This window comes from Simochromis diagramma, unplaced genomic scaffold (assembly GCF_900408965.1).
Source record: "Simochromis diagramma unplaced genomic scaffold, fSimDia1.1 OVJJ01000753.1, whole genome shotgun sequence".
Taxonomy (NCBI): Eukaryota; Metazoa; Chordata; class Actinopteri; order Cichliformes; family Cichlidae; genus Simochromis; species Simochromis diagramma.
This window is the reverse complement of record NW_024387523.1, coordinates 14,588,515-14,609,721: the sequence shown is the minus strand read 5'-3', so window position 1 is coordinate 14,609,721 and position 21,207 is coordinate 14,588,515. Positions and strand designations below refer to the sequence as shown.

The 21,207-nt window shown below is 40.1% G+C and overlaps 1 protein-coding gene across 1 annotated transcript in view; it reads left to right on the top strand.

Moving 5' to 3' along the window:
- Nucleotides 1-3,218: 3,218 nt before the first annotated feature.
- Nucleotides 3,219-21,207, top strand: part of kcnh8 (potassium voltage-gated channel, subfamily H (eag-related), member 8) — a 55,670-nt gene continuing 37,681 nt past the window's right edge. Inside the window, exons 1-2 of the mRNA XM_040021281.1 lie at nucleotides 3,219-4,132; nucleotides 20,784-21,017. Of these exons, the coding sequence (XP_039877215.1) occupies nucleotides 4,057-4,132; nucleotides 20,784-21,017 (310 nt within the window). The 5' untranslated portion in view covers nucleotides 3,219-4,056. The remainder of the gene's footprint in view (nucleotides 4,133-20,783; nucleotides 21,018-21,207) is intronic.

The window sequence follows — 21,207 nt, the reverse complement described above, 5'->3', positions numbered from 1 at the left end:
AAACGGTTTTTCTTTAATATCCCAAATATTTTTTCTCTAGTGCCTTAAGTGTTGTCACAGCTACAGTGATTGATTGATAATTACGCGGAAGCTTAATTGGCTCTAATCTTTGGAGGTTTAATAACATTTCTGGTGAGGTAACGCTGGAATCCACAGCGACTCACTTTGGCTCGACTGTCACTTTGCTATGAACTTAACTGTGAGGCGCACACGCACATGCACGCAAGATGTGTATTTGGTGCAGTGATTAGGATTAAACGATGCATTAAGCATTTAATTACTCAGGTGGAGCATCGCAGTGTGTTGGCTGTCTGTTTTAATTTTATTAGCTGACACATTTATGGAAGAAGCTCTGTGTGCTTAACTACTTGGCTCTGGCTCACCTCGGGGACATGACTCACATATTTCTTTATGTGGATCCTGAATGCATTTGTTTGAATGCGCGTACAGTTCGTGAGCTTGTTGGAAGGCACAGAGGAGACATATGATTCACATTTCGATGGGCCTGGGAGCGCCTGATGACTACACGTTTTCCACATGACATAAACACTAAAACAGCTGCTTCACTTTTGGGAAAGAGCTGAGTAGGAGGCACTGTTTTTTACTTTTGCTGTTTAGGCCCATGCTGTAGTACTGTAGGTAATGGGACTGACCTAGAATGGAGTTTAGTTATGGCTTTTGTTGAACATGTGTGTATTTGTGGGTTGATGAACTTACTAATGATTTCAAGATATTTCCTAGAGGTATCTTGTACTTGTACAGCGTGAACCTTGAAATTGAAAACTTGGATGTAGTCCTATTTCTTGATTTACGTACTGGAGAAAATAAGGATTTGCAAATTGGGATTTTATTACACGAGGCAGTTTCTTAAACATTCCTGCCCAACCTTTTAGTAGCAGGTGGTGTCTCTTACTGTTAGCCAATATCTCAGTAACTCTGCTCCTTAGGAGCACCGTGAGCTTATGCTGAAATAAATTGCTTTTTATACTGAATGTTTCCTGTTGAGGAAAGGTTTGCATTTTAGAAGATATTATCATGTGGAAAAGAAGCACATCATGAGAAAAATTACTATTTGAACAATATCCAAACAAGTGAAGCATTTGAAGATCTTTTATTTATTTATTTTCTTTTTTTCTTGAGCTTCAGGAGAGTATTTACAGGTGTCCTACTCCCATCCATCATCCATCCATCCTCTTCCACTTATCCTTATCAGGGTTTCCGCAGGACGAGGGAGGGGCGCAACAACAAGCAGTGTGGTGGTTTGTAAGGACAACCCCATTTCCATCAAGTTTCCCTGATCACTAGAGTCAAAACATCAGAGCACAGAGTGGTGATGAGAACCCGCACGAACCCAGAAACCACAAGTGCCCACAGCCAACAGCAAAGACCAAGCCCAGCAGCACAGAATGACTTCGCGTTATCATCTTTTAAACAGTATATAACAGTACATGGATTTAAGAAAAAAGGCAGATTTTAATTAGAAAAGTGATTAATGATGTGGAAAAAGTACAAATTTTACTACTTTAGAACCATAAAATTAGGAATTAGGCTTGCAGATTAAGTACCAATAAATAGAAACTCGTGGGGAAAGTGGAAACTGTCTAATTTAGTCCTCTGCCAGTTCTGGAGCTGTCTTACTTCTGAAGTGTGCCGTGTCATCAGGGTCTAAGAAGCTCTCTCAGGTCTTTAGAAAAAGGTTGAGGATGTTTATGAGTCTGGTAGTCTGTGGAAAAAAGAACATCAAATCATTCCACTGCAAGAAAATCATCTACAAGCGGCAGTGATTTCTAATGACTGTCAGTTTCTCCGTGACCTACCGCTCCAGAAAATTCAGCCTAAGAACAAAACTGTTTAATGCACAAAGAAATCTCCAGGATCTGTCGCTAATGTTGTTGTCAAAACCAAATCTGAGCTGCATGGGAGTCGTATCAGGAAAAAGCATTTGCTATCTATAAAGAGCATTAGAGCAAAGGTACACGTTACTACTGAACATACCAACGTTTTGTTTTTTTGGAATAACACATCCTGGATCAGTGAATAAGAGATATCACTGTTTGGCCACAGTAACAACAGACATATTTGCTGCAGACCAAAAACAGCTTTTCCAGAGAAGAGCCTCATATCAGCTGGGAAACACGACGGTGGAAATGTTTAGTTTGAGGCTTTCTTGTTGCCTCAGGAGCTGGGCAGTGTGCAGCTATTGATTCAACTATAAATTGTGTATCATATCAAAGAATTTAAAGATGTGAGCCCATCTGTCCAAAATGTGAAGCAGAATCAGAAGTGGACCTCTCTACAACATAAGCACAGGAGGAAATTTACTAAAGAGTGCCTCAGAAAGACTAAAGAGTATAGTCCATGTTTGAATCCTATTAAAATAAATGTTAAATGGACTCGTACTTAATAGCAGGTGTTACTACAAGCCTTATTCCCCCAATCACACACTGATAGATTCATACTAGTGCTTTTTTCCATGCCTAGGAAGCAAATGTCTGACTTCCTGTTGGTAGATGACTCACTATACCTCCTGACCACGGCCATGTTAAGCAATCATATAAACATATAAATGAAAATCCCAAATATCTTGCAACAGAATGATATTTTGTAATTTCTGCTGCCCTCTTGGTTGTAGTCTCTCTTAGAAAAGAGATTTTTATCTCAATGAAGCTTTTAGCTGATAAATGAGTGATACACTAAGGAGTGGTCCACTGTAGCCACAAAAAGGATGCTTGTCCAGATCCCTCAAAAACAAAAAAAAAGACAAACATTTTCATGGGATGTTGCTTTTGAAATATTCGACCGTACTGTTATGACATTGATAAAACTGAGTCTTGCCGTTACAGCTTCTTCAATGTCATTTTCATTGTACGTCTCACTTAATGGTTTAAGTGATTTTTTTAGACAAAGACATAGACTTCATTGACCCCACATTGGGAAAATTCACACATTACAGCAGCACAAGGGTCAACAAGAAGAAGGGAATGAGAAGTATATGAGAAAAAAATAGAAAAATAAGTACCTAAGAAAAAATTGTGGACAAATAATAAAAGCCTCAAAACTATACCGGTATTTTCTACTATTTACAAATGGTTACTATATACAGTAAATACACTCTGATTATTTTTTTCATATGTACATAAAGTGCAGTGTGAGTAATGTTATATACACATATCTATATAAGAAACTGTAACTAGTTAAGGAGCATTTATGTGCTGCACATTTACAGGCTTAATGGAGATCTGTATCTTAGCATCCACAGGATGGCGATGTAGCACAGCGGATCCGAGCTGCGCAGCGCTGTTGTGCAGCTCATGGCAGACTTCAGCCCATCTTTCCGTGCCTTCCATGCAGGCCGTACCTTGATCCTACCACCAGATGTCGCTAAAAACAGTGCGGACACGCTTCCAACACAACGACGTGAATGAGTCGTGCACCTACTTAAGTGACTTATTTGCAGTCTGCACAACTGATGTAGTTTATGGGCTTTATTTTAACACCGCGGCGTCCTTAAGCAGAGCACACTGAGCAACGGCATAAGAGAAATTCACGACTCACTTGAGTGACGCGCTAAGTGGGAGAAAACTAATTAAAAAGCTGTAAATCAAAATTTCAATAAAAGTTCAGGAGTCAGCTGTGTTTCTCTGTTGTGATGTCACCGTGTCTCCACGCCGAGAAACTGTCAGATTTGCGGCTTTAATCACAGCTGTTAAGAATGCTCGTCTTTCACCGCTGCACGCTGTGGATAGATGATCGTTGGCTCCAACCGACATAATAATGGAATCGCTGACAGGGAGTGTCACCCTGTCCCTCGCTGTTACCTGAGCAGCACCTGTGGTCTCCCTCTTCTCCTGTCCTTAACACACGCAACAGACGCACGGGTGAGCGCATCACGTGCGCTCCCCACCAGCTAGGGGCTTTTGCGTTGTGCTGAGTTGACTGGATAGCTGCTCGGTCATATAGCCATCAGCACCTTCGATGGGAGCACCTCAAGCGTTTGGACGACTTGCACCATCTCTTCAGTAACTTTGATGGGGAATTCGACATTAAGCAGGGAAAATGCCTGTGATGAAAGGATTACTAGCGCCGCAGAACACGTTTCTGGACACTATAGCCACTCGGTTTGATGGCACTCGTAAGTTTGCTTTTTAATCTCCATATATTTTAAATCATTGACTCATTTAAGGATGTGTAATAGTTTGCGATTTAAGTTCCTTTCCCCCCTCTTCTTTATTTTTGGCCGGCTGGGATTCTCCAGAGAATAAGCTTGACAAAGCAGGCTGATCCAAAACGCCCAACACCTGTAATAGAGAGAATAGGGAGTTGTCAGCGCCTTTCAGTATGATTGCACGCTTGCTGTCCTCGATACAGATAGCGACATTAGATCACCAGGTATTTCACATTTCTTTCTATTTCTTTTTTCCTTGTCCAAAGAGAGACTTCACTAAAGTTCAAGGTAATCCCAAATTGTTTCCAGTATCAAAAGCAGACAGCGCTGAGGCTTTCAGCACCACAGACAGCGACAAAGGTCCACTCCCAGCTTACAGTACAGCTTCTCGCCAGGCATTTGGGCAGCATGCACACAACTTGCAACCAGTGTTAATATTTGTGTTTTTGAAAGAAAAAAAACACACAGCCCAACTTTCTGTGGCATTCCACTCTTTTATCTCTACAGTGAAGTTAACCTTTATTATCTGGCTAACTCCTGCAGGCGCCGACTGCAGTCGTTCCTCCCGCCGGTCTGAAAGCAGAGGTCACATTTATCAAACTTAATTGGTCGACGACGAAATTACAGCAAGTCCTTCCCCAGGCGAAGCCCACACAGACGTTTCTTCAACTTTACTCTATTCTAACTATTTCATAACTATCTCGTGTTTCTCTTTGAGAATTCTTTTTTATTTTATTTTATTTTTTTCCAGGAATTATCAGCTGCTCAAATAGAATCAATGCACTGCTCTGCTCTCATTTTCCATTCAGCTTTGTTTCAGCTCTGTTGCTGTTTGTTTTGGGCAACTGCTCATGTCCTTAGGCGTGGATTATTATGGACTTTGTGGCTGAATTTTCCCGTCTTTGCTCTTTAATACAAATCGTTATATCGTAGAGTAAACAGGAATGAACAAAGGCAATGCTGTATATTGACCATTTTCTTTAAAAACACACACACGAACAGTAGCTTTTTGTGTGATTGGTGATTCAAATTTAAATTTACTAGAAATTGTCATGACAACCTGTTAAAAACTCACTTCTGTCTGTTCTCTCTGTGCCAGTACTTGCCACATTTTATTACATCACAGTGCTTCCTACATTTAGGGCTGATTCAAGCTCCAGTTTAATATATTAGCTCATTGGTATGTGATTGGGATGTTCTACCTTTCCTGTAGCTTGTTCACTTGGAGAATAGCAATAATAACCAGAGACATTTATCATTATTTCTGTCCAAATATCTGCTGGTTGACGACCAGTAAAGGCACACGATGACAATAACTATTAAGCTGCCTTGGCAGGAGGGCTGTCCTAACAAAGGGGAATTGGGGTTGTACTGTACCTGTAGCACAAGCAGTTTGTCAAGCTCCCGAGAATGAACTGCTGTCCTTGAGTTGGTGAAGTAAAGGAAATTAATGTTGGATTTGAACTGCAAGACGGGGCAGACTGGAGGTAGCAGAGCCTGACGGGACAAATTAGCTATGATGGCCTGGCCAAGAGCAAATATAAGGGAAGAGGTAGTTTCGCTGCTATGCGATCTCCTATCACATCAACCAAATCCAAGAGCAGGTCAGACCTTTAAACGGTGATAAATGGCTGAAAGCAATAGTGGAAAACTCTTTAAGTTGATCTGATTTGTTCTTGGAGAAATATTTTTACATTTAGTGGTGGTCATTTAAATCAATTTAACTTTTTTCCTGGACAGTAACATTAACTTCTATATTCCAACCAACTGTTATCTGAATAAACTGAGTTTCCCCTTTCACAACCAGAGTCTATAGAGAACTGAAAACACTCAGAATTAATTCTATTAACAGCTTTGAGAAAACAGATAATGCCTGTTCAGATGAGCTGTTCAAACGGGGATATAAAATGTTAAATTCAGATTACTCTAAATGCTTCATTCCAGACAATGTTTTCCACTCTTAGCCTGTATGATGTCACTGAGAGGAGTGACATAAAATACTATCACAGAGGCAAAGCTGAACTCTTCTGTTTGCAAGAGGCAGCCAGTCAGAAAAAGTTTGGCTTAAATGGTAAAGGCAGGGAAAACAAAGACAGAGTATAAGATAAATAAGGATTATTATGAACCATGAATCATGCAAAGCTACTCTTGTGTGTTCCAGGAATAAAAATGTGCAGGTAGAAATGAGCATAATGTGTTTACTGAAAGTATTTAAAGCATTTTATTACATTTGGTTGAAATTGGTTCACTTCTTACTATGGTGACTCACATTATTACCTTCTCTGCAGCAGGTTATGCTCTAGGTTAGAGATCAACAGGTATGAAGTCACTGTCTAGTGATCCTGTAGCTTGGGAGGTATGGTACAGGTCAGGTCATGTACTGATTAGTAGGTTGGCGGTTTGACAACTGACTGCTCCAGCCCACATGCCAAATATCCTTCAGCAAGATACTAACCCCAAGTTTCTCTCTGATGTTTCCATCAGAGTGTGAATGTAAGATACAATCCACTTCAGCATTATAAAAGCTGCTTGTGTTAATGGGTGAAGGAGGCATGGTGTATAAAGCCCTTTGAGTGCTCAGATAGAGTAGAAAGGTGCTATATAAGAACCAGTCCATTTACCAGTTCTTTGTAAATAGCGTCATCCATTCCTGGAAGATCGCTTGAAACTCTGTGCACGAACAGCAGGATGGTCTAGATTTTTTAATAGCATCTAAAGTCTTTGTGTTTCTTAGATGAGCATCAGTAATTAAAACACATTCTTAGACACAACTTTATTCCATGTTTTTTTTTTTCTTGTTGGCTACAATCTTCCAGAGTTTTAGTTTTTATGAGCATTAATAAATGATCCTAACAATAATAAATGATACTAACAAGTCTGTTAACTTACGCAGTCAGCATTTTTCTTGGCTTTCTTTTCTGGCTTCAGATAGGCTAAACTTTATTAGTAGCTCTTCTGCAGTCTTGCTGACCAAATCATTCACAGCGCTCACACATTCATACACTTTTAATACTGAACTACTATACAGTGCTTTCTCTCTCACACTCACACACACTCGCAGCTTTGTCTGCATGTGTTGCTTTCAGTCTGCACTGTTTTTTTTAACATGTTTATATTTTTATAACGGTTTTATTTTTATTTGTAAAATCAGCCTATGTGCTGCCAGTACACTTCTCCGTGTTTGTGATTGGCCAGATGTTGCCACTCCTTTCAGATGAACATGCTGGGGAAACCCTGGGTTACGTTAGCAAGTTGATCACCAGTTAGACTAAATGTATCCAGATAATGGAAAGATATCCCTCGATATGGTGAACTCTCTTTTTAGTACAGTGCTCATCACTGTTATTTTGGTCTGTTTGCCCATGCTGTGATTAAAATAACAGAATATGGCTGTGGCTTATGCTGTGATACCTTCTGTCATCACTACAACCTTACACCATCCAGGTGACTAATCTTACCACCTGTCCAGCACTGGTAGTTAATTATTGTGGGGAGTGGAGTATAGATTTAGTAATAATCTAAAAAGACAAATCTCCAAAACTCAATGTGAGAAATTCTAATCATTCAACATCCAAAACTTATTTTTCATTTGGCATAAGATTCATTTTTATTATTTTAGTTATCTTAACTACATTTATCTAAACAGCAGTCACTTAATTTATCAATGCTAATGGTAAGGCGGCCTCATCATCAAAAACACAATACTTGCTGCCTTGGCTCTGCAATCTAATGCTGGCCCTCCTTTCGTAAGGAGACCATATTGGGGTGTCCTGCTTCCAAGTTAAGCAGAAGGTCTGGTTGCCTCACAGAGTGTCGCCTTCTTCCCGTACAGCACTGTTCTTCCAGATTGCTATTTCCTAGCTCTCAGCACAGACTAGTTCCACCTCCACTAGGCACGTAATTACTGTCACGAGCGCTGGTGCCAAGACTTGAAACAGCTGTGTGTTGAGTTGGAACACAACGCCAGTCGTAATGTTTAAGCGTGCATGTGAATGAAAACGAGAGAGAAGGAGAGAGAAGGAGAGAGAGCATGTGTTTAAAAGGAAACAAAGGGAGACCGGAGATCAAGAAGAAGCAGGAGAGTATGCTACATTTTCTGCATTTGGCTGCTTTGTGTCACCGAACTGCCCGTGTGTAGTTCCTGCTCAACTGCCTTTGAATGTGAGGGAAGTAAAACAGAAGTTTCCTCCCTGCTGATTAACGTTCCTTAACGCAGCACACCTAATTACGTGCTTAAGAAGTGGCTGAGGGATCCATATTGTGATTACTACTCGCTGCAAGGTGAATGTTAAAAGAGCCTACTGGAGTTTCTTACACAATAAAGGAAGCTGCCTCCAGTGAGCTGAGTTTATACTGTTGGTGTCTCTACGGCTTTGTCTCAACAGCAACCCCGTGACCTGCAAGAAGACAGAGGAAGCTAATTACCGAGTATAAAAGACCACAGACCGCACACTGACGCACATACAGTACGTTTGAGGAAGGTTTATTAAAGCGAGGAAAGCCTGGACTGTGTGCTGGCATTAACCAAGATTGTATATGTCATATAGTAACAGAAACAAGAGCGAGACTTTAACTTCTCTTAACAGATGCTTATTAATAGATGCAAACTTGTGAAAAAGCCAGCTCCGATATTGTCCTCGGTCAGAGAACGGCTGTGAAAGAAATAATGAGCGCAGTTATGAGACTGTGAGGGAGTAATCAATCATCATTGACTGTTGTGCTGCAGGGTGCAGAGGGGCCCTCACTTATTTGGCAGTGGATTGCCACTACTGTTCCAATTTTCTCCAAAGCCCACTTAATATTGAGACTCTTACATTTCAGGGCAAACAAAACAAAAAGTAATGGTGCTGTGCTGCACGCTCGGGAGCTCTAAAAAATCCATCATGTTAAAGAGACAGCTGCCTGTTCACACATCCACCAGAAACAAAGCTTTCATTTAAAGTCTTGTTTGTGACCATGCGATGCATCTGTAACTAGGTCTGTTATTCACTTTCTTAGCTTAATTCTAGCAGAAAACAGCTTAAGTAAAGATTATTGTGTTTACCCACACAGGGTTTGGTGTGCACACCTAAACGCAGGATCCATTAGTTATATTCTAAAATATCCTCTCTCTGATCTGAAGGTGGAATAAGGCCATTCAGACCAGGGTGGAGTTTCTAAACTTCCTGGGTATGTCTAGTGTTTTGGGGAGGTGGGGAAACATCATTACAGCACAGTATCTCGATATTTTGTGTAGCGATATTGTATCAATACAGGTAAACCAAATAAATTAACGCCATCCTGAGATAACGTTAGTTGAGCGAACTTATAAAATCCATCCAACAGCCGACACACACACACACACACACACACACACACACACACACACACACACACACACACACACACACACACACACACACACACACACACACACACACACAAAGCAAACTGATGGCTCAGTCACATAAGTAAAAATAGGAATTGCAACTTGTGCTGGCTAAGTGTTTGCCCAGAGTGCTGCAACTACTTATGAAGGTAAAGCACTTGCACCCCTCTGCAAACAGTCACTGTCTGACTGCAATCACTCTCAGGGAGATTGTCATCTGATTTATGAATGTAGACATACCAACATGTTGCCATCAGTCTGAGTGAGTCTTTGTCAATGAGCACAACTTGAGGGGACTCGGCTCTAACGTCTGATCTAACGTCACAGAAAAGTGGGAAAACCTTTTGTTATTGGATAAAAGAGATACTGATAAAGTTTGACTTTGAGGACATAATTAGCTTTTTAAAAAAATGTGATGGATTGCAATATATGTTATTGCAACAGTCAGCATATTGCAAAATATTAAAAGTTGCGACAATATTGCATCGTGAGTGAACTATTGTGACAATATGGTTTCTAGCACGGGACCTAATTTTGGATTACTCCCAGTAAAGCCTCTTCTGTCCCCTTCCAGCTGTGCCTTTGCAGTGCGTCAAAACACAAATCCTTCCACTCAATTTTTATTTAAAGGAAGTGGACAAATTCACAGGGACTAGAGTGTGTGGTGACTGATAATTGTGTTGGTGTGACACCGTGTCCCATGCCATAATTCAGGTCATTTCTGCAGAACATTCTTCATCAGGTGCCTCTGCATTGATGGTTTGAATTTTTGGTGACTTATCCAGTAAATGATAAAAAAACCCATACTCAACAAATCCCTAGCTGCACGGTCATGACCAGAGACCCAGCTCATCACAAGCAACGATCCTCCAAACAAAAGTTATGCAAGTTTAAAACAGAAGTATTTTGATGACTTTGCATGTCTGTGTTGAAATCACAGAAGAGAGCCGCTGTGCTAGAAGCAGTTCAGAGGTGCACGAGTGGCTGATTTTGAAAGGGAGATTGACAAGATTTTAAAAGAGATGCAGCTTTTGTATCAGCTGCTAGACAACCTGTTTAACCTGTATTATCCCAAACAAGCTGTTTCCTACAACACAGCCAGCTGCATGCTAAAAGCAATGAGATAGAGTGCATCTATCTCCATACTCACTGTAAACCAACTGTGAAAAATGTAAATCTCAGTGTCACATTAATAGCAACCCAGCGCTATCCACTGGCTTTAATAAGGCTTTGATAAAGTATTCAGTTAAAAAGACACAGCCACCCTCATCAGTACAGACTTAGCTGGGAAATGCTGTCCTCGCTGTAAGGTCACTGGACTTGATTATTACCGTGAGCTTAAAGGAGCGTGAGCCTCTCGTCTGTTCCACCAAACTTCTGGGACTTCTGAGAGCCTCCCCATCACCGTGGACGTTCTGCCTTGTTAAACCTCCTAATTAGCGAGATTCCTCTCCTAATCACCATCCCTAATGGACTGTCCAGAACGATCGACAAACTGGGTTTCACTAGAGGAAGCCTGGGCCAAGTCAGCCATTTTTAGACTCAATTAACTGCGTGAGATTTTGTGAGACGGGGAGGAAAGCTTTTCTTTGTTTTGGGTTTTTTATGCATTTGGAAGAAGAGGGGGAAATAGACAATGGAGCGTGAAAAAGACACTGACTGAGACAGACATGGAAGGAACAGCAGGTGTGCGACCTGCAAATTACAGGAATGTAATGCACAGTGTAATGTTTCATTTGGTGAGAGCTCTGGGGATTGTATGATAAAGGGGCACAGAGGTGATTAAGGCTGTGGATTTGTGTAATGATTTTCCTCCTTCAGTTACAGGGTGTGAGAGGATTACCACTGTTAGAATGGGTGCGAGAGTATGTGCATGCATATACTGTATGAATGTGTACAGAATGCTCCGACTAATAACCGAGACACAGTTTGTTGATACAGCACAGAAACTTAATCTCATTATCCCATACAATGACTGACTCGACTTTTAAGACAAACTGTACATGTGTAACCTTGGTTGCCATGGTGTGTGTCAGTGGTTACTGTGGCAACTGTAGAGTGACTTTTTTTTTGGTTATGTAACTGCTGCTCTAGCAGCATTTTCAGAGGCCCACATGAATTTCGTCAAAAAGGTGGTGAGGTCTTTTCCATCCATCTCCCCACTTCCTGACCAATTTTTACCACACTCCATCTCCATCTTTCATCATTCCGCCTCTCACAGCTCCATCTCACTTACTTTCAACTTTCCAAATCACCCCCTCACCTTGTGCCCCTCTAACACCCTCATCTGTCTGCCACAGTGTATCTCTCAACCTCCCCTTCTAGTCCCCTTATCTGTCCACATCCCCCTTCTCTCTCATTCTCTCATCATATTTGCCATCCATCTTTTCTTCTCCCTGCTGTGCAGTGCTGTCCGATTCTACTTCCCTACTTTCTCTCTTCCCTCTCGCTGACTCTCCACTGCTTCCTCATGCTCTGTTCCCCATCATAGGAATTGTTGTCGTGACTTAAATAGCTCTGGGGTTGCTTGCAGTGACGGCACAAGGCTGACAACGAGCTGCTCCCGGTGTGTGTGTATGTTTAAAATCCCCAAAACTGGGACAAAACAGTGTGCGGACAAGGTAGCAAAAACACACACTCACCTCTTCTCAAATATACCATCTGTTTAAGGCAGGGGTGCGCAATTCATTTTCCCTAGGGGCCACACGAGAAACTGGGACTGTTGTGGAGGATTGCACCAACAAACTGAACTGATGGTATGGCTAATTAGGCAATGAAACACTGGAACAGTCAACATTTTTTCACTATTTTATCAGCATTCACATTTTTCCAGCTAGCCGCAGCCTAGCATGCAGTCACCTCCACAAAGAAATCACTCCCTGTCATAGACCTTTTCACTGATGGCATTGCTGCCAGTTCCGCCGTAATCTCAAAAGTTTTAGTTAGTCCACAAACAAAGATGTGCAATTGGACTGCGTTACAGATATCACAGCTCTCATCCAGAGCCAAGTGTAAAAAGTCAAACTGGATCAGTTTATTTTTCAAATGAAGCTCCAGATTTCCCTCAGTGTTCCCAATCTGTCTTGTTAGGTTTCACCAACAGAGGCGTGCATTCCACCAAACAGTCTTTGATCCCCATCAGAGAGTGGCTTAATGTCACAAAGCTGCTCCATCCCTGGTTGAGCAAAGCGTGGTCAAAAGCATCTTATACTTTTCACCTTTGAAAGCTAATTTCCCGTTGTCTACACACCTTTGGTCAGGTACAACCAAAGGACTGAAAGAGATCTGTGAGCTGTATAATGCCAGGGGCTGGTTTAAGAATTGGTGGTGAAAGACTTCACTTTCAGCTTTGCCACATCTGACTCATCAAAAAATACATTGATCAACTGTAGTAAACCCAACCTGTTTTGTCTTTGCTTATACCAATGCTTTCACAGTCCCGAGGTCATCTGTTGTTTAACTTTTGGATTCCTGTGACGATTATTATTAAAGTCCTGCTGAGCCTTGGTTTTGTGATATTTTAAAATTCAGACTCATTTTTGTTCTTGTGTTGTTTTGTGACATATTGAACTTCAGTTGCTGTTTTGATTTTATTTTTCTGCTTCCCCAGCGTTTCCATGTTGCGTTCCTTCGATCTCATTTATGTGTTTGTGTCCTTCACCCCGACTGTTTGGTGTCCAAATGTCATCTGTCTTTTGATATTTCCCTGTTTTACTTTGTAGAATAATTTGTGGTGTCTGTGGTGTCTCCTTCTGCTTTTCCTTTGTGCTAACTATTTTCACCTACTGTTGATGTCGTCATTCAGTCTTCCAAGTAAATATAGCCCTCTGGTTCTTCATTTCCCTGTCAGATTGTCTGCTATTTATTTTGGACTTTCCTTTCTCTGCTTTGTTTTACTTTGTCTGCCTTTGTGTTCTGGATTTGGGTCTCGTCTCCACCACAAATCTTGACAAAATCGACCAACATGATCATTTGACATGGAGCTCCTATATTGTAAAGCCATGTTTTAAAGCCCCACAGTGTTAAGAATTAAAGTTTCCTTATCCGCTGCTGATATGGTTTATGTTCTCTTTGTTTAAGTTTAAACCCATAAAACAACTGTGTACATGAGACATGCCAGTGCCTCTGTGAGGCTATGCATATTGAATGAAAATGCAAACATGATTGCTGAGATATTTAATATGGACCAGAGTTCAACCAATCCAGTGACCAACCAGAATTTCTATTCCAAGAGCCACACTCCTATGTTCACTAAAACCTGTTTATTAAGGTGAGGAAAACAGTCGTTATTTGCATAATTACGAAGAGCACTTTTCCGTAAAATTTATACCACTGGTTATTTTGTGTGTTTGTCTAAATTCTGTATGTGAGTAAATAGCAAACCAGTTGAAAACAGTCTTTTTAGTATTTTGGTTTTACTATTTACACTAGAAAGTTTAATTGATCACAAATCATTTGCAAATCTTTTGCTCACCACCTTCACTTAACTTTAATTACACAAGTAGTCTCTGTAACCACATGTGTCTTGCTTCTTCTTGCACTTTTTGTTCTTTTCCTGACCTCTTTCCTCTTCTGCCTTCCTGCTCCATCTTTCTTTGTCACTGCCTTTTCTCCTCCCTCTATCCTCTGTGTACCTGTGGGGTTTCACCAGCAGCTGTCATGCAGCAATGTGAGCATGAGGCAAAATGATCTATTGGCTTCCACACTGGAGCAATTAGCCAAAAGAAAATTTAAATGGAGAACACAGAACAACTTGAGGTTATGAAGAGGGTACGACAGAAGGTAAAAGATGCAGAGAAGAAGTAAGAAGGAAAGATTATTGAATTTTAGTTTAGTAGAGATTCAGGGTGCAGAGGAAAGATAAAGTAAACTTAGATAGTTTATACTTTTTTAGAGGCAGTAAAGAAGGTGGACGTGTGCAAAAATGCAGGGAATAAGCAGATTGGGGTAAGAGGAAGGTGTGATGGAATTCCAAGGCTAGAGAGGAGATGAAGAGTAATTAGGTAGAGAGAGCCAAAAATGGTAGGAGGGACATCATGAAGAGTTGGAGGGGAAAGGAAGGAGAGCAAAGGTTGATAGTGGAGTAAAGTTGGAGTGATTGAGAAAGTGGAGGAGCAAGAAAAGGAAGTAAAAGTCTGAAATTCAGGAGGGTAGGGAGGAGAAAGAAAAGTATAAAGAAATTTAGTTGAAAAAACAGATTTATTTCATTATTTATTATTTTTTAAAGGTTGAAATTAGTTTTGTGGTGATTACAAACAAGTGTCCAGTTATTACAGTAGTAGATGCAAAATCTATTTGACTGTTTCCAAGTGTAGAATTTGTGATGTTCTTTCTTTTTTGAATTCTTGGTGATAATTAGTCTCTATTTTAATGTTCATGGGCTACTGCTCTTCCTTTTTCAAATGTTTGTTTTACTAATTGTATTACCATGATTATTTTTTGTGAAACATCTTGTAAAATTTTTTTGAAATGCGCTATATAAATAAAGTTTCTAATAACCACAACAAAAACAACAAAAATAATAATATTTAGTGGTGGTGGTCGTACTAATGGTAGCACACTTTCATGTAAAGCACTCTATACACTGTACTTAATTACATTACACACAAATTCAAGTGTAAAAGTTAAAAACTGTGACTAAAGCTGTTCTCTTAGCTCCTGCATTTTTGCAAATATTTACAACTACTGGACCCTCTCACCACACATCTATCTTCTACACAAAAACATGATGATCTAGTTGTTTGTTTTACCTTCCCTTTTTCTAGTGTATCCATTATAATAAGTAAAATTTTATTTCTATAGCACCTTTAAAGATAAACATCACACAAATGCTTCACAACAAAATGCCAGAGGATAAAAACAAAAGTTAAAAAGTCTAAAAATATGACTTTTTAGTTGTTTAGTCCATGGATTTCAAGCTTACAGGGAGATTTCCAGAGTCTGGGGCGCACTGTTGCAAAAGCTCTTGGGACTTAAAATCGATATATAACTGAATGTCATCTGCATAGCAGTGATAACAGATGTCCTTAAAGGTGCTCGCAGTGTGCTGAAGAAAGAGCAGAAATAACTGAAATAACCAAAACAATAAGGGCCCCTAAAATGAACCTTGTGGCACATCATAGGTAAGCAAAGTAAAAGAGGACTGGTACTAAAAGGCAGCCACGGAAAAGAATGGTTCAGATAGATGTGATGCAAACCACTCTAAAGCAGCAGACCCAGCAATAAATAATAATTGATGACTAAGAAGTGTGCAGCTATATGCACTTACAACTTGGACCATTATGGGTAGCTTATTGGGCCACTTCTTATAGCCTAACTTGTTGGTATGAGTGCTCTTATGTGTTCAAAATAGCAAGTGTAAGTTTGAAGTATGTGTTCTGAGACACAATTATAAGGTGTTTTTAGTCCAGGTCCTTTCTATAGATAACCCAATAGGTTAGGTTAGGTGCATGTCAGAAGTCAGACACAGTCAGACCAGAAATTAACTGGTCGTTAACCTACTAGTTGCATACTGCAAAGCACATGTGAAGTTCAGTTGCACCCATGGAAAAATAGCCCAGGTGATTTTCTGGTGAATTCACAGTGATGAGTGAGTGTCATGTGTCCTGCTTCTCGAACACCAGGCAGCTGCCTAGACAAAACCAAACAGAGAATTTCCAGTAGTGAGAATTTGTCTGAAGCTATTCCCTGCTGTGAGCTGCATGTGAGAAGAAAACTTCATTGCCCTGACCTGATTTTGTTGTGCGAAAGCAACTATAGGCTAAATATAGTTCTTAACATATTGAATTTAACACAGGGCATGAAAGGAGAGTAGAGTTTAATGTACATGCTTAGCTTAATGTTTGCTTTGTTCTAGAGTATGTTCATATTATGTGTTTGATCCTGAGGGGAGGGGAGACAAGGTCATGCCAGGTAAAACAAGTTACCTAAGATGACCTTGTCTCCCCACCATGTGATGCAGTACAAGTGTACTGTATGTGCAGACAATATATTGCATATCTGTCAATTCTAAGCAAACAAATTAATCTGCTGTCAAACACAGTATAGTTTTTTGTCAACACCAACCTCCTGTGCTCTGAGAGCTGCCACGAGATAGGCTGCGGGCCTTTCCTCAGGACTCACGAGTCTCAATCTCCAACAGTCTTGACTGCCTCGCTTTTTCATACCCTCAGCCTCAGGGGCCTCATGCCTGACAGCCAGTCCCAGTGCTAAGACCCACTCTGACCATCTGTCTGGGCCATTCAGGCCAAATACTGCTGCTGACGTAGACACGTTCATATGTGTTTTTCTTTTTCACAAATTGGGATCACTGTCAATTAGACTTTTCTGTATGCTAATGAATCCAAAACATTGTTACATTTTGTTTTTCTAGTCATGCTTACCACAGCTCTTGGTAAAAAACCAAAACATTTCAATTTTTCTGTCAATGCAAATGAATTATGCAAGTTTTTGTAAATTACTTGTTTTCCTGTATTGGTATTCAAATAGCCAGAAAGTATTTTAAGACAGAGTAAAGAATAGATTATACTCTGTTTTGGACACAGACGACTAGAGACATGATGGTCATGTAGTCATTGCTATTATTCTTTGAACTCTTTATTCTTTGAATTTACATCAAACAGACCCAAGCAGACTTGTGGACTTGGAAAGGCTAAAGACTATTTTTGTTTTTATTGGTTATTTATTGGTTATTACAGTTCAAATTGCCACCAAAACTACACTCACCAGCTACTTCATTAGGTACATCTATTCAACTACTTGGGAAGTTCACATATCTAATCAGCCAATCACACAGCAGCAACTCAGTGTATTTAGGCATGGTAAAGAGAACCTGCTGGGGTTCAAACCAAGAATTAGAATGAGGAAGAAAGTTGATTTATGCAACTTTCAACGTGGGATTGTGCTTTGTAGCACATTCGATCAGAACTTGGCATAAACACCATTAAACCATGGGTAAAACCTAGTACTAGTAAGGTGTAGCTAATAAAGAGGCCAAAACAGTGTACTGTTCTGTTTTCCCACATCTTAGCCAACATTAAACAATAAGTAATAGTGATGATGGAAATAGTACTAAAGCTTTAATAAGCAAGTGTGTTTCTGTTATTAAATAACCTATAATCATCGGGTATAATGACATTTATATCTTTTTTTTATAGTGAGCACTGTCAGAGTGCTGAAGCAACTATTGATTTCTTGATGGGATTCGAGAAAAGGAACAAGCTGCTCGTTCCTCTTGTGTCACATACAAGATTATGGTTCCCTGTAGTTGAATTCCCAGTTCAGATCTAAGGTGTCTGCCTTCAACAAACCCTGACATAAAACATAAAACTATTAATTACCTGGGATGAAGAAAAAAAAGATTTACTGATGCAGAAAATTGATTTTTGCAATGAAACATAATTGAACAAGTCACTTTGCAGGATGTCTCAGCCAGTGATTATAAACAAGCTCGTGCCACTTTGTGGGTTTGTGTTCGGTGTATCGAGTAAAGTGCTTGCAGCTCATTTATTTGCCCTGATTATACAAATGTCTCAAAATTTGTGTGGGTTCTGTATAATTTCTCAATACCAAATGAAGCCATACATGTATCTGTATTCTTACTTCATCGTGTAATTCATGGACAAGGATTTGCTGGTTTGACTGCTTATCAAATTACAGCAGTGGACATGCAAATACATAGACCTATAGACACTCACGCACTATAGAAACCGTCAAAGCAGCATAGTCAACTGCCGTGTATAATGGGCATTGTACTGTAAACAGTAGCTGTCTGTCAGCACAGCTCAGCATCATTCTGCACAATCCTGCCACTGTGGGTGTTTGTTTGCACACATGGGTGTATGTTTGTGTGCCTTAATAGATGGATTCAGGTAGAAACAGCTGGTCCACTTCAACTGGGTATTTAGAGTTAGACACAAATGGGCTAATTAATTGTGATAGACTTCAGCACAGTGATTCTTTTTTTCACTGTCATCACGTCACGTCTCCCTTACTGATCCCCTTCTCCAGATTTTTCTCTCACTCTTTACCAAAATTTCTCTTGAGCCCATGGCTTATCTTTAACACGACTCTCACTAAGAGTATTACAAATGAGAAATCAGTGTTTATTGAAGCCAGGGACTTTCAAGGAGTTTCATAGGCATATTTGTACACAGAAATCACTCATTTATTTAGTTAAATAACCTTTATTTTACCCACACAGGCCTTTATGTGTCTAAGCTAAAAAAAACAACAAAACAAAACCCCCATCCTATCAGAATTAGTTTTTCTGTGTTAAAATATCACTGCAGTGGCTAAGTGAGAGCAAGTCATTGAAACAGCTAGAGAGGCACTCCTTGACCAGTTGAAAACGATTCCATTTATACTGTTTGAAGTTTCAGAAGTTGGTGGTGATAAAAGCATTTTGGTGTCCCAGTGCTGGCAGTACAGTTTCCACAGATGAGCAGGCCAAATTTCTGTTCATAATGTTCAGCTTTCCAGAAAAAAAGAAATGATGATAGCTAGTTTCTCATTTCAATATGGATGAGATGGCAGTGTGCAATATGAAAGATGTCTCATATTAGGCATGTGGGCCGGTAAAAAAAATAATAAATTGACACCCGTTTGTGGTTTTCCTTCTGGCTTTCTGAAGCATGCTGGCATCTGTTAGCAAATTTGGGGTTTGTACACAGACTGTATAAAAAAGACAGCCATACCCACCGTGACGTCATCCACTGGCTTCTGGGCTGCACATTCTGACATCCTTGATGTTAGTGTCTTGACCATTTCCATGTTAGCTTTGGAAAACCAGAGGTTACACTATGTGGACAAAAGTATGAAGCCACACCTTAATTTTTCAGATCAGGTGCAATCGGCCTTTGCAAGCTTTCATTCTAAAGAGCTCACTGAATTTGAGCATGATACTGTAATAGGATGCCAGTGTTGACACTTTGTTATTCAAATTTATTCCATGTTAACTGTAAGCTGTGTTGTTTTTAAGAATCAGCAACTCTGCCACAAAGTAAAAGACCACATAAAATTACAGTGTGGATTCGCTGAGTTCTGAGGTGCATAGTGCATAAAGGTCTGCAACGCTAAGTAACTGCAGAGATCCAAACCTCCTCTGCCATAAACATCAGCACAGAGACTGTGCACTGGAAGCTTCGTGGCATGAGTTTCGATGGCCAAATGATTCCTGTAGCCATAAAATGTAGAAGGCCAAGTACTTTTGTCCATATAGCACATAGATGAGAGGATAGAGCACCAAATTATCAGCTAATGCTACCAACCATGGCTAGTAAGCTGCACCCATAAACTGTACTAGTGTACATAGATATCTGCTAAACAGTGCAAAGTAACAGACTCATCAAAGAGCAGAATTTCATTCACAAAAAAACTGAAGCACAAATTTCCTTGTCAGTCATTTTTCAGATAATTACATTAAAATGCTTCAGGAGGCCCCCAAAGGTACAAGCAGTTTTAGAAATAAATTAATTGTCAGGACCCAAAGCAGTCAGTGCAACCACACCCCTAATTATAGGCTTTAACCAAATGGATGAGTTATTTAAAACAAAAAAAAGTTCATTAAAGTGTACTGTAGTTATAAAACGGGGAAGAATAAAGGCCAAACTGCTTTTTGTACCAGCCTGTAAACATGCTTTTAATACTCTTGAATTCGTCGTAGGAATCTGTTGGGACAGACTCGCCTTTGGAATGAGCTTCAAGTGGCCATTAGAGACACTTTTGCATTGGCCTCATTTTTCAGCAATAAAGGCTGTCTCTTAGTTTCCTTAGTGCTTTGGTTCATCAATGGGTTTTTTTTTTCAGACATACAGAACTACTGTTTTCTGTGAAAATGCTCTAAAAACCAATTGTACACTACTACCCAAGCACCAAGGTAAAGAGGAGAAAAAGAAGAAATGTTAGTAACAATGGTGAATTTAGATGGTGTATTTTTTTGGTTGCTAGGAGATTGGTTCTGGGACCTGAAGGGCCTCTTGAAGCAGCAAAATAAAGAAGAATTAAAATGAAATTTGCTCTTAGAGTTCTGTTTTATATGTATTTTCAGTCACTGGCCAAATGTAACAGTGTACTCCTTTTCTTTGGAAAGGAGCTATGAATTGAACTAAGCTATCCTGAGCGCTCCAATTATTTTTCCTTTATAGCAGAAACATTCATTATTTCTTCCAAGTCCAGGTAAATAGAAAAAACAAACAAAAGAAAATTCTACCATAACCTTGAAAATAATGCAATCTTTTCTTTCTCTTGCAGACAGCAACTTCATCCTGGCCAATGCTCAGGTGTCGAAGGGGTTTCCCATTGTGTACTGCTCCGATGGCTTCTGTGAGCTCACAGGCTTCTCTCGGGCAGAGGTCATGCAGAAGAGCTGCGCCTGTAAGTTCCTGTATGGTCCCGAGACAAGCGAAAGCATCATCCTCAGCATTGACGAGGCTTTGGAGGAGCGCAAAGAGTTTAAGGATGAGATCATGTTCTACAAAAAGACAGGTCAGTCAAATGTCACTTTCCTAGCTGTAGTATTTGAGTTGCGTGCTCAATTATTGTTGGCTCCCTTCATTTATCATTTGTTTACAGCTCATGCCGAGTTGCTTCACAACGCAGTGCAGAGTCTGAGCCTTTATTTACCATTTGCCAATTAGGTTGTGGAATCATAGATGGTAGGCAGGCTCAGAAAGCT